A 13277-nucleotide genomic window follows, 5' to 3' on the forward strand; every position below is an offset into this window, starting at 1 on the left:
GCTGAACTGTAAATTCACAGTGAAGTGTGAGGGGGTAGCAGAGGGAGTTTCTCCTCTGAATCTGGGACAGTGCTTTTTGATGGATAATCAAGGTCATAATCATGCTGTTATAATCTCCTAATCCCAAAGCACAGTTATCAAAAGGAATGGAAAGTGCCTGTGGAAAATATTTGATGATGAGAAAATTTTAAAATTAGCTTTGAATACCAAGGAACAGAAATAAAGAACAAGGGAAGACCTAGAAAAACATAAAGACCAAAAATAAGTTTTGAGGGATACAGAATATGTTCTAATCATCTTTAGCCCAGTGCCTGGTGTGACTGAGGACTGGGAAAAGGAAAGAGAATTAACAAACACTGAATATGGTCTCTGTGCCAGATCTGTGCAATACATTTTACTTTCGTTCTTTCACTTACTCCTCCCAACAAGCCATGAAGTAGGAAACAATATCTCCCTTTTCGCACCTGAAGATGAGGAATTAAATAATTTTCTTATGTTCTCAGATACTTAGTTGTAGAGTTGCCATTTGAACCCAGGCCTGCAGACTCCAACATTTGCAGTTGAAGTCTACTGTATTATTTTGTCTATTTTAAGTAACCGTTGAACTGAAAACTTGGAAGTAGATCTTTATTTATGGAATCAACCATTGTTCAGTAATGTGGTGATATTCCATGAGATAGTGCATGTAATATAAAATCTAGTTTTACTTCAAATAGAGACAGAAGATGTAGATGTAGGCAAATTCAAAAATCATCACCCACCTTTGCTCCTGTTTTTCAATAAAGAACCATGTCTAGCAAGTAAGGGATATCTTGCTCTCTGACATGGAGACAACAATATGGAGTGTATTTAGCAGAAATCTGAGCTGTGTCATTTCTCCTAAATACATGAGGATTGAGGAAAGTTCAGTGTAGAGGGGGAAAAGGGAGAGAGTAAAGAGATAGGGAGAGATTAACCATTCACACCAGACAATGTTTAAAAACAAAATGTGTTCTATGCCTACATTAATGACAAAGGAGTACTAAGAAGTACCTCTTACTGAAAAATATGGTTATTTCTGGCTTTAAAAGTGTTGATGAAGCTGAGTATGAAGGTATTATATATTATTCATATATAAACAAGATTAAACATTCCTCCTTGTTGGTCTTCAGAGTACTTTGATTGCTTTTCCTCCATTTAGATACATGTCCTACTAAAGTATATGCAAGTACTATGGCAGCACTAGAGGAGGAGTAATTGATTCTCTCAGTGAAGACAAGAAATTTAGATAAAACTTTACTAAAAAATATTTGAGATGAATCCTGAAGGACAAGAAAAAAATTATCCAGCAGGATTCAAACAAATCCAAAAATGTCATTTCTACTGGCTTTCTAGGTTGAAGTATTTAATTTCATATTTATTAATTTTTATTTTTATTTTTTGGTCAAGCTATCAGATTTCCATTGTAGTCAACTAGAGAAGGCAGTATGGTGTAGTGGTTACATGGCATGGTTCTGGATCAAGATTGGCTGGGTTTGTAATCCATCCCGGCACATATAATTACTAAGTTCTCTTTACTTTTTACTGATTCGAATAATGTGAGGAATGAATGCATTAATATATGTAAAGTACTTAGAATAATATCTAGTATATACTAAGGTTAGTTATTATTTTAATTTGTTTATTTACTTTAAAATATTCTGCCCCACAGTCAGAATAAGTCTTAAATAACTTCAGAATCAATGGTAGAACTATGCTAAAAATTTGATACAGAATAGTTCTACTTTGGTAGATGTTTGAATTTATATGCTGGATTTTCCATCCCTCTGATCTTAGGTAAATACACAATTGCTTGACTTAATGTGTTTATTATTGTGTAACAAAAGTAACAGATTAATCGAAAAGATATGCATGGCTTTATTATAAATACATTTTACCATCACATCTGCTAGATCTGCAAAAACTAAGCCATTTACTATGGAGCTGATATTAAATATGAAGGTGTATAGTTGGTCTGGAATCTGTCTTCCACATTCTATTTCGAGTATCAGAATCACAGAAGAGTGTCTGTCTTATGTGAAATTAATGCAATAAAATTCTCACCTGTCTTAGTCATTGTTTTTTACTGAGTTAATTTTAGTGTTCTCAAATTAATATAATTTAAATTCTTTCTTCTAGTATGTGCATTAGTTCAACCAGTACCCATCCATCCATCCATCTATCCATACATCCATCCATCCATTTACCTACTTATCCACCCACACATTCACCCACCCACTCATCCATCCATCCATCCATCCATCCATTTACCTACTCATCCACCCACACATTCACCCACCCACTCATCCATCCATCCATCCACCTATCTATGCAGCAAATATTTATTAATCATGCAATGTAAATTTGTTGACATTGTACATAAAATACTAAACAAGACTGACATAGCATTGCTAAACAGCTACAAGGAAAAGGGCTTGATAGGTAGGAGACATAATTCCCCAGGATGACCCTCTTTCCTATTAAACTAATAATAACCATTTTCTTTTGAATCACACATTTCTCTTATGGTCTTTTCATGAAGGATAGAATTAGTCGAGTGATCTTTATGAACACTATCAGGGTCACATGTGGGTAGATGCTGCCATCAGAGATGTTTCATTTACAAGGGGGACTGTATGAAGTAAAGACATATCATGCTCATGGGAAAAGAAGTGGAAAGCTCACAACATGCCGCCGCAGGTTGGTTGGTGTGCTGGATGGAGAGGAGCTGGTGCTGAGAGCATTCTCAATGTCCTGATCAAGTTGGTCCAGTTTCATAATTAGCAGCACCATGGAGTCTAGCCGCGCCCTGTCTCGTTCTTCTTTTATTTCCTGAGGAACAGAACATGTTGTTATTGAATCTGAAAGGCCATTTCTTGGAAAGAATAAAAAGTCCCCTGTTCTTCTATGTGACAAAAAGGACACTGAATAATAGGCAGTCTTCTACTAAGGGGGAAGGGAAGTTCTGTTCTGTATCATCAATGGGCTCTTCATTGGGAGGATACTGACCTACTGCCAAGAAAGCATTTTACATGAATGTTAAATATATGTCTTCTGGAGTAAAGTGCGATGAAAAAGAAAGATAATATCAATGAGTACCGATACATATTTATGACTCTCCAATTAATATTTCTTGGAAAAAGTTATATATTACTCTTGTCAAAGTACAAATCAATTATAACATACTAATAATGAAATTATTTGTGGTTAGATTTTTAAGCCTGCATATAAGAGAATATTATTGGAAGAATATTTCTGAGTATAGTAAAAAATGAGAAAAGGATCAAACAAGGCAGGTTTTCAGTTTGTGCAGTGGGCGATTTTTGTTTGTTTGTTCTTTTGTTTTCTTTTTGCTTTTTGCATGGGGCCATTTTCTTACTACTGCTTCAAGCTATGTCATTGTCAATATCTCTTTTCAACCTTCTTCTTTCACACACTTTTGAAAAAAGTCCCCACAATCATTTATATTTTTTGTAAATGAACATGGTTACTTATTCTGAATTCTCTATGATGTAGACATGTATTTATGGAAAAACTATTGCTGATAGGAATAGCTAAAGCTTCTCATTGGCCATATAGAGTTATTTTGGCATGACTGTTTATTATTCTTGTGTGTTCAGATCAAATAAATTAGTATTAAGATTCTTTCAAATTCCCTGTGTGCTGTGAAAGGTATCAGGGTTGGGCAGGGGATTGGATAGGAAAAAAAAAAGACCACAGAAATCACAATAAGGTCCTTTAGAAGCAAAATCTATTGAGGGATGTAATGGACTCAGTGCCAACCCTTTTGAGGCAAATCATCATTTGTGACTCATGCTGCATCCTCTCATCTGTCTCAAATATTTACCTGGGTGAAATCAGCTTTGAAAGGAACCTCGAAGGAAAAACATATTATGACAGAAGCCTGAAGGACGTGGGTATAAGGGACCAGGTTGGGAGCTTTGCTTAGGTGATGATATTAGCAGTGGGAAGAATGAAGTGACTGGCTGAACCAGATCTTTTATTTGGCATTTATCTTTTAATCCTTCTACATCCCAAACCATCATTAGGAGGAAGTCTCAAAGAACAGAGACTAGGGTAATTTCATGGATTAATTTAATTCTATAGGGATCTTTATACTTCAAACAGCTAGAGCAGATTGTTAATATCACAAAGCATTATCTTTCAGATGTCAAATAATTGATTTATTAGATTAAGTTGGTTAAAGAATAGTTAACTAAACTAAGACCGATAAGATAGTTGGGTAAGCTGAACTTGTGCTTAGTTTAACAGATTAATGTCAAATTGAAAGAGCTGGTATTCTTTCCACAAAAACATTAATTCTGAGAATAAATTAAGAATTTTGGGGGTTGTGTTAACTCCTTTAGAATACTATGCTATAATACTATATGATTATTACTTCAATTTCCATCCATTGTCTCTGCTGTCTAAAACATGTAATGAAGCTTTGACAGAGAATTACAGACCTCTTATCATAAAGTTTTATTGTGCTTAAGAGGGTCCAGGATATTTGCAAACAAATAGACCTGAACTTTACTATACATCATATCTCTCAATGCTACAAAAACTTGTTATAGTCAAAAGAACATTATTTATAGTAAAATCCTTCTTATCCCTTAAAATAGAGTCCCAGAAATACTGGAGTTTAATTCTCTCCTAAATAATCCAGAAAATGAAAAAATCTGATTAAATAGAAAACTCAAATTCCCCTTAATTACTCCTCCAATGTGTTTGCTTGTATAATTTCCTTCTCTTTTAAATCAAAGTTGTGTTTGGCAAGATAATGTTCTTTGAATATCTATATCCATATATATTTTTGTGTGATTGCTTTTCACTTCATTGTTATAACATCCTCAAGCACAAATATTATGTGTGTTTTTTTTTAACCTGGCAGACATAGAGCCAAACTATACAGTGCATATGTAATATTTTTTTTAGAAATAATAATAATGAAATCGATATGAGCCATTGAAATAACACAACTCCAAGCCTTAGAAAATATATCTTGATATTTTTCCAGTTACTAAGTTAATGTTGGATAAAGCAGTATATCCTGCAGCTATCCTAGACCTATCAGCAGTGTTCTCAGAAACAATTTGTCTTTGAATTAACTGGAAGTTGAGATTGTGCCTTAAAAACATTTTCAAATCCATGGGCTGAGCATCAAATTATTTTAAATGATCTGACAAAAGGTATAAAACCAGTCTTGTTCTACAGTATTTCTTTAGAGAAATAAGTCTATTGCTTTTCCCTTTCCTTCATGGATGCTTCCTTAGTCACCATTCATTACTTTCAGTCTAAAATGTCAAGTACATAGACCAGTATCATATGTTATATATTCATAAAACTTCACAAAATAGAGTTGATTAAAAATCAGAAGCTTTGGATAAGTATTATTGTCCTTGTTTTTAAAGCTCATGTATTAATATTTTGCAAAGTTCTAAACTTTCATATGTCTATGGCTAAACTCTAACAAATAACTCACGCCTGAAAACAGAAATGTGTATTTGCAGATTTTAGTTAGGTTAACTTCTACAGTGGAGCTTTCATTTTATATTGGCATTATTGTCCATGAAGAGAAACTTCTTAATAAGCAAAGCTGCCTATTAATGAATTTCTTGGTATTTCAGTAACTTAACCCCCTTAAACCGAGGCAAAGACGCTAAATTCTCTTTTCTCCCAGCTTTCCTTTCTTCTTTCCTGCAATCACAGCTGTTCTGGGCCAACTACTATTAAAGGTTTAAAATATTCACCAGTGAATAAGAGATATGAAATCATTGCTTTTCTGAATATTGTAGTCAACCATGGAAGATAGACACTGAAAGTTAACATATTCATAAATAAGACAGTTTCAGATAGGAACAAATGGAAGAAAATAAGTAGGGTAATGAGATACATAGTAATTGCAGGGGATGAGTCCCACTTTGTATAGGGTGGTCAGAGAAGAGTTTTCTGTAGAAGTGAGAGAAGAATATGAGGTAAAAGAGAGAAAGAGATAAGAGATGGAGAAGGGCACAGAAATCAAGATGGAGAAGGGGAGAGAGAGAGAGAGAGAAAAAAAGAGAACTCAGAAAATAGTTTGCCATGCAGACTAGAGTGATACAAAAAACTGAGATGGGAAGGATTTTGAATAAGAGGATCCAAAAAAAAAAAAAAAGGTCGGAGGAAGCTAAAGAAGGGAAAGTGAGAGGGAGAGTGAGTGAGTACTAGGACAAAATGAGGTTAAATATTAATAGGAGCCTAATTTTATTTTATATTTTGTTATGAAGGTTGCTGTAAAAAGGTCAGTTTCAATCTTTATGCAATGAGACACTGGCAGGATGTAACAAATGATATATTATGTTTTTTAAACTTTTAGAGTTCTCAGCACATATTGACAATCAAAAACTTTTGGAATCTCATCATATTTTATATGTAGCAATGCCACATGACTCATACATGCTAAATAGTTCAATTCACTCTAAGATTATTCTTCTAGTTCTAACCACAGTCATTTTTATGTTGAAGTCTGAATTGTACCCACATTACAGTATAATAAAGAAATAACAGATGGTTTTATAGCAAGGCCCTACATATTTTGAGATCAAAGTGAAAAAGAAGGTGGCACTGTTTTGGGAACTTATTTATTAGAAGTTTGGAATGGGTGGGCAGTAGTATGTCGGTAAATGTTTAACAATTGGATATCCAAAGACAAAGAAAGTCCTGATTAGTAGTATGTGCTAATTTCTATGGTGTAAATATTCCCATGGCAGATTTCAAGCTACCAACTAGACATTACTGAATGCAGAGTTGGAAGAGATGCACACAACTGGCTCTTATGAGCTGATGCAAACTAGAGCATGGTAGCTTCAAAACACACTAGAAATGGGGATGAGTAGGATGGAGAATCATTCTTAGAATTTGACTCAAATAGAAACATTGATAGTTGTAACTATGGTTTAGTCAGCATAATAACATATTAAAATAATGCATTTTATTTATTTAATGCATTTAATTTCCTTAATTTTTGTTCTTGTTGCCTAGGTAGAGTTCAGTATAAATTGTAGATTTCAATTTAATGTTCTAGAGGATTCTCTTTTTTTCTAGTAGTGGCTTTTTCATCTGCCTTCCTTGCACTGTCCATTATTTATGTTTGTAAATTCCTTAAAATTTATTATAATTAAATTATCTTTATATTTATATTTTTACTGATATAAGTAAAAACATATTTCTTTAAATTGATCATTATGTCACTTTGGTACTTTATTCAACAGTTAAGACTAAAAATCTAGAAATACGGGACAGTAGCTATCAGTTCTAGTACCCTGACTTTGAGAAAAGTGGATTCCAAGGGGTCAAGATCACTCCTCCGCTGGCAAATTAAATATGCTAGAGCCCGGCTATTCCTACTCCCTGTCCTGGTCTTTCTCCAATATTCTCTTTTGGTTAATTTTAAGTACAATTTTTAATTGACAATCCATTTATACATCGTGTATTCTCTTCTCAACTTCTGCGACCTGGTTCCCATCCTTTCCAAAAATAATGTTAAAGAAGAATACCAATGATCACAAATGATTGCAAGAAACTTTTGAAACATAGAGTACAGTTCTAGCCACCTTTATTTAATAATTATCCAAGACATGTTTATTGACCATTTACTATGTGCTATACAGCATTCCCTATCAAGCAACCTCTTTAATATTTGTACTGTTATAATTTTTAGAAATGTTATGGAGTCAAATTCTGCCTACCTTTAACTCCCCAGTTTCTCCCTCCAGTAGTGTCTATTTCATGAAATAGGCTTTCAAATATCTGAAGAACTGTTATGCCCACCTTTTCCTTTTCTAGGCGAATCATCTTCAGTTCTTTTAATTATTTCACATATGACATATTTCCAAATCTTCATTAGTTCTATTTACTCTTCTTTGGATATGACATAATTCTGCCAATGACCCAATGAATGATCGGTGCCCAGAATTAACTATATTATCTTACATGTTGTCTGACCAGGGTAGAGAAGGCAAGGACTTCTCTATGTTCTATATATATAGCCTCTTTGATGCAGCCTAAGAATTAACTGCCTGTTTTGAACATGAACAGGCTATTCTTACTGGGACTGCCACAATCTGCTTTTTTAATGAAGAAACAGTATTTAGTTGACTGTGAGCTGACCTTGACTCTCTTTTTTGCCAATCTGTGTCCATGTACTACTAAGAACAGAAATATCCTGTTGTCTTGAAACTTTAACCAGCTGTTGTCAAGATATAGATAATATATGTAGCTGCTATGGAAAAACTTCCAGTTGTTATCTCTTTCAGATACAATCAGTGGATACTTCGGCAAATTACGAGAGAAACTTCTATTCAATGAGATTTGTTGTCAAAAACCTAACATATCACATATAAGTGATATCATGTGGTTTATATAAATCTAAAAGCAACAAACAAACATGACAAACAAACAGAGACTCATGGACATGGACAGTAGACTAGTGGTTACCAGAGGGCAGTAAGGGTTGGGGGAGGGAGGTGGTAGATGGCGTGAGGGATGTCAAACATGTGGTGACAGAAAGAAATCTAACTATGAGCTGTGAACACACAATGCAATATATATATGACTTGTTGTTGAATTGTACACCTGAAACTTATTGGATTTTGTTAATCAATGTCACCATAATGCACACAAAACAAAATAAAAAAACCTAATATGGCCAATGCATATGGTGTTTGTTGGGAAATCTGAAGGATGTTCCTTATTTACTCCCAAGAGCTATTCAGTCCCTGGGCAAGTAAAGTCACTTTGATCACAATGGTATCTGGGGAAGAGACAAACAGGGTGCTTAGGGGGTTGTTCTCCCCAGGAAGCCCCTGACTTGAAGTTCTCTGAACAGGAGCCTCTACTACCCTTCTTCTCTCACACCTGGAGAAGACCCCAACCCTCCTCTGTCTCCAGATACTCTTTATTGAGCAACACAGAACACAGCACACACAAGGAGTGGTGAAAAGGCACAAATTACCAGACATTTTACAGCCTGGGGAAATATGAAGACCAGCGAAAGGGTGCTTCCCCTAGAGGTGCCCAGGCTCTGTTTTCCTAATCTGAAGCTTTTGGAAGAAAACCAAAAAATTCAATAAAATACCCAGATGCTTCCAAAGAGTGGATATTTGGCTCAGCAAAAATAGCATTGCCTGAATGTTCTGCTTGTCAACGAGTTGTGGCATCACATAGACAGCCGTAATAAATTAAAGGCTAGGCTAGGAATAGAACTAAGACTTCCCGATTCATAATCCAAGGTTCTGGCTCCTACACTGTCTTTGATTCCATAATGCATCTTACTGGCTATTCTGGTAATACTCCTTGCTTACCCGTGAAAGAAAGAGACCTTTTAGCAAAAGTCTTGGCTCAACTTGATTCTGAATTATTTGATCTCCAGCCAGCTGGACTAGTATGAAATCTCATATTAGTGTTATACATTTTATTTGACAATAAATTCCTCATTCAGACTTTCTTTTCTTAAAATAATATCCTGCCTAAAGAACCAGAAAGTTACTAAATCTTTTTTTTTCTTCAGAAGCAGTGAAGATTTTCATCTGAACGGAGAGTCAGAAGATAGAGATAATATAATTATCCTCTGAATTTCTAGGCAAGTTAAATAAATCAGCCTGAATATTGTGGTGTATTTGAAGCTGAAAATTATGTAGACTGGGAGGTAATAAAACAAACCAGCAACTATTTCCTATTTGGCAGATATATATCTTCATATATTATCTTTAATTAATAACAACATGTCAACATAATTTTAATATTAGGCGGTAAAGAGTGATAAATAATATCTTTAGAGTTGCTACAAGAAATCTTTTAACTGATAGGTAAATGATGGCTTTATAGGAAGTGTTTATGTTCACTCTCTATTTATCTCTTTCCATTTACAAGGCATAGGAAGAAAATTCGTCTCTCTTTTGCTTGATTTTTAAATTCTAACTAGACTTCGAATGGAGTATTTCTGAGCTGGGACTTTTGTAAATTCCCTGCACAGTCTCCTGAACATTTCAAAAGACATTTATGCAGCTGGTCCTAAGGAGTGCTCAGAAGCGGCAGATGTGAACCAAGGAGAGAACATGAGAACATAAGAAAAACATCTATTTAATATTAAAATTCCATAAACTATTTTCAGGAATATTCTTATGGTCTTTCTTTAGGTGTGGACAACAAAGACATAAGTAAAATTTATTCCTTTTCTATAAAAATAACTTAATTTAGAAAAAAGTCTTATACTGACCTGGCTTTGTCTATTTCGTTTTATCTCTCATCACTCTCCCTGATCCTTCCCAGAGTTACTCAAATGTCAATCATCCTAAGGACCACCACTATATATTTCTTAATATTTTCTTTAATTGGATTCATTTTTCATAGTTAAAAATACATTTTAATATATAATATTGTATAATATATAAATGATAATCATATTTTTCTGATTACAAAACTATCAAAATAAAAAATCCTTATACTATCTGATGTAATCTTCCATAAACCATACCATGTTTTAGGAAATGCTGTGCTAAAGCAGGGGATCCCAAACTCTGGGCTGCAGACCAGTACCGGTCTGTGGCTTGTTAGGAAATGGGCCGCACAGCAGGAGGTGAGCAGCAGGCAAGCCAGCGAAGCTTCATCTGTATTTGCGTCCGCTCCCCAGCACCAGCATCACCGCCTCAGCTCCACCTCAGATCATCAGGCATTAGATTCTCATAGGAACACTGGTCCCTGGTGGCAAAAAGATTGGGGACCATTGTGCTAAAAGACAGAACTTTCTTTGGTTTCTCAAATATGCCATGTCCATTCTCATTTATAACTAGGATTGCCAGATTTAGCAAATTAAAATATAAGATGTCTAATTATATTTGAATTTCAGGAAAACAAAAAATATGTATGTTTGGCATATGTCCCGAATATTGTATAGAACAATATTGCATGGGACTTACTTTTACTAAACCATTTTTTGTTGTTTATCTGAAATTCAAATGTAACTAGGAATTCTGTGTTTTTTTCTGGAAATATGAGTCTTTTTTTGGCCCATGTAATAATGCTCCTTTGGCTTAACACACTTCTCCTCTGCCTAGGGATATCAGAACTCTTGGTTTCAAGTACAATATCACTCCACTAGAGATGTCTTTGACAAGGTTGTATCCTTGAACGAATGAACAGTAATTGCCTCTTGTTTAGTTATACAAATTCAATGAATGAAAATTTTCTTTTCTTAGTACCTTATTTAGCGTTACAATTCCAGGCAAATCTAAGACTTGCCATTTGGTTTTTCTTTAGTAACAAAATAAATTGTAAAAAATGACAAAGGCTACTTTCATAGACTCTTACTTTTACTTAAATTGCTAATGGTTTATACTAAATCTTCCATGGATTGGCAAGTTTAGAGTAAATTTTTGCCACTTGCATATTTATTTTCTCACACAACTACCATGTGAGATGTGTCTGTGGCTCTTTTGACATTAATGAAGAGTCCTCACATTGAAAAAGTATGGGGACTATTTTTATTCAGTCTAATCCTCCTCCTCTCCTTCTCCTTCTCCTTCTCCTCCTCCTCCTCCTCCTCCTCCTCCTTCTTTTTTCTGATGAAGTAATTACTTCAGCAAGTTTAAGATTTTCCCAACTCTACAAACTTAGTTAGTGGCAGAAATAGAAAATCCAGTTCTCCTGATTCAATTAATCTTTGCTTCTTGTTACCCAAGAGCCCTATAAAGTACTTTCTTCAAAAGTACAGATGACCCCAAATGACATATTTTTCATAAAAACTTAGATGCATTAAGATATCTGGGCTGAACACATGTAGATTTAAAAAATATATACACTTAGTCACATATGGGTAGCATCTTCTTATTCTTATCAATTCACCAATTTAGAAGATAAAATTGTACCATTAGTAATTTGTTCTTTTCTTCCTCCTTACCTCCCTCCCTCCATTCCTCCTTTTTTCCTACCCATCTCTTTTCTCTCTTTTTCTCTCCCCTTCCCTCCCCTCCCATCATCCCTTCCTTTCTTCCTTTCTTCCCTTTCACCCTCCCTTCTTCTTTCCTTCTTTCCTCTTTTCCTCTTTCTCTTTTTCTTTCTCTGCCTATCGACAATGAATTCTACCAGTGGTTCTCAAATGTGAGCATGCGTCAGAATCATCTGAAGAATCTGGTAAAACACAGATGGCTGATGATTTAGTAAGTTTTTGCTGGGAATATAGAATTTGCATGTTTAATAAGTTCCCAGGTAATGCTGCCACTACCGCTGGGGCCACGCTTTGAGAATCTCTGAATCACCTGTTAGAGCAATGGTTTTCAACAGTGGCTGATTATAAGTATACTTGTATAGCTTTGAAACTTCCACATGCTAAGGCTCCATTCACCAAATTCTGATTCAGTAAATGCAGGGTGGGGCCAAGCTGATTATTTATTTATTCTTTTAAAGTTTACAGATGTATTCAAAGCATAGTGAGAGATAAGGAATGCTGAAATACATTACAGAGAAAGCCATTTCATGATTTCTGACAAAAATTAGAACAATAAGAATTAGATTCTCACCCAGAGTAATTCCACAATAAAAAAATCCATTAATCCCCTATATTAACAGGTTAATGAGTAATAATATCATAAACTTCAATGTACCTATATGCTTTAAAACTGTCAATATTTTGCCAATTTTATTTTATTTATTACTCCCTACTTTAAAAAAATAGTATTTTAGGTAATTCCCAGATATCATATTTCACCCACAAATGCTTAAATATAATAAACCGATTTTAAAATTCTTCTGCGAGAGGAAAGAAGTATTAATCATAAAAATCTTAAAAACAAAACAATCTAAACATTCTATGGAACACAACATTGTATAAAAATCCACAAATGAAAAGACTGATAAAAGCAAAAAGGCAATTGACAGACTGAGAGGAAATATTTGGAGCATATAGAGCAAAGAAGTAAGAAATTATAAAAAGACAACTTAATTGGAATGGTCAAAGCACACAAAAAGGCTCTTCATGTAAGAAGAATTACTAATGATTTAAAACCCTAAACGTCAAAATATTGCAAATTAAATAAAGAATGAGAATTATTACTTTTAATCTATCAGATTATTGCAAAAGAAAAAGAAATCTTGATCACACTCAGGGTTGATAATGTTTTTGCAAATGTAAATTTCTGCCTTTCTTGGAGGACAGTATGGCAGTATCTATTAAAATTAAAGGAGGACATATCCTCAACCTGGCATTCTAATTTCAGATCTCC

General features: G+C 34.4%; 1 protein-coding gene across 1 annotated transcript in view; it reads right to left on the reverse strand.

Moving 5' to 3' along the window:
• Positions 1–13277, reverse strand: part of DLC1 (DLC1 Rho GTPase activating protein) — a 343953-nt gene that overhangs the window by 258534 nt on the left and 72142 nt on the right. Inside the window, exons 2-3 of the mRNA XM_006916352.3 lie at positions 2704–2850; positions 1364–1366 (exon numbers count right to left, since the gene is read on the reverse strand). Coding sequence (XP_006916414.1) covers positions 1364–1366; positions 2704–2850 — 150 coding nt within the window. The remainder of the gene's footprint in view (positions 1–1363; positions 1367–2703; positions 2851–13277) is intronic.

This window comes from Pteropus alecto, unplaced genomic scaffold, assembly GCF_000325575.1.
Source record: "Pteropus alecto unplaced genomic scaffold, ASM32557v1 scaffold24, whole genome shotgun sequence".
Lineage (NCBI taxonomy): Eukaryota > Metazoa > Chordata > Mammalia > Chiroptera > Pteropodidae > Pteropus > Pteropus alecto.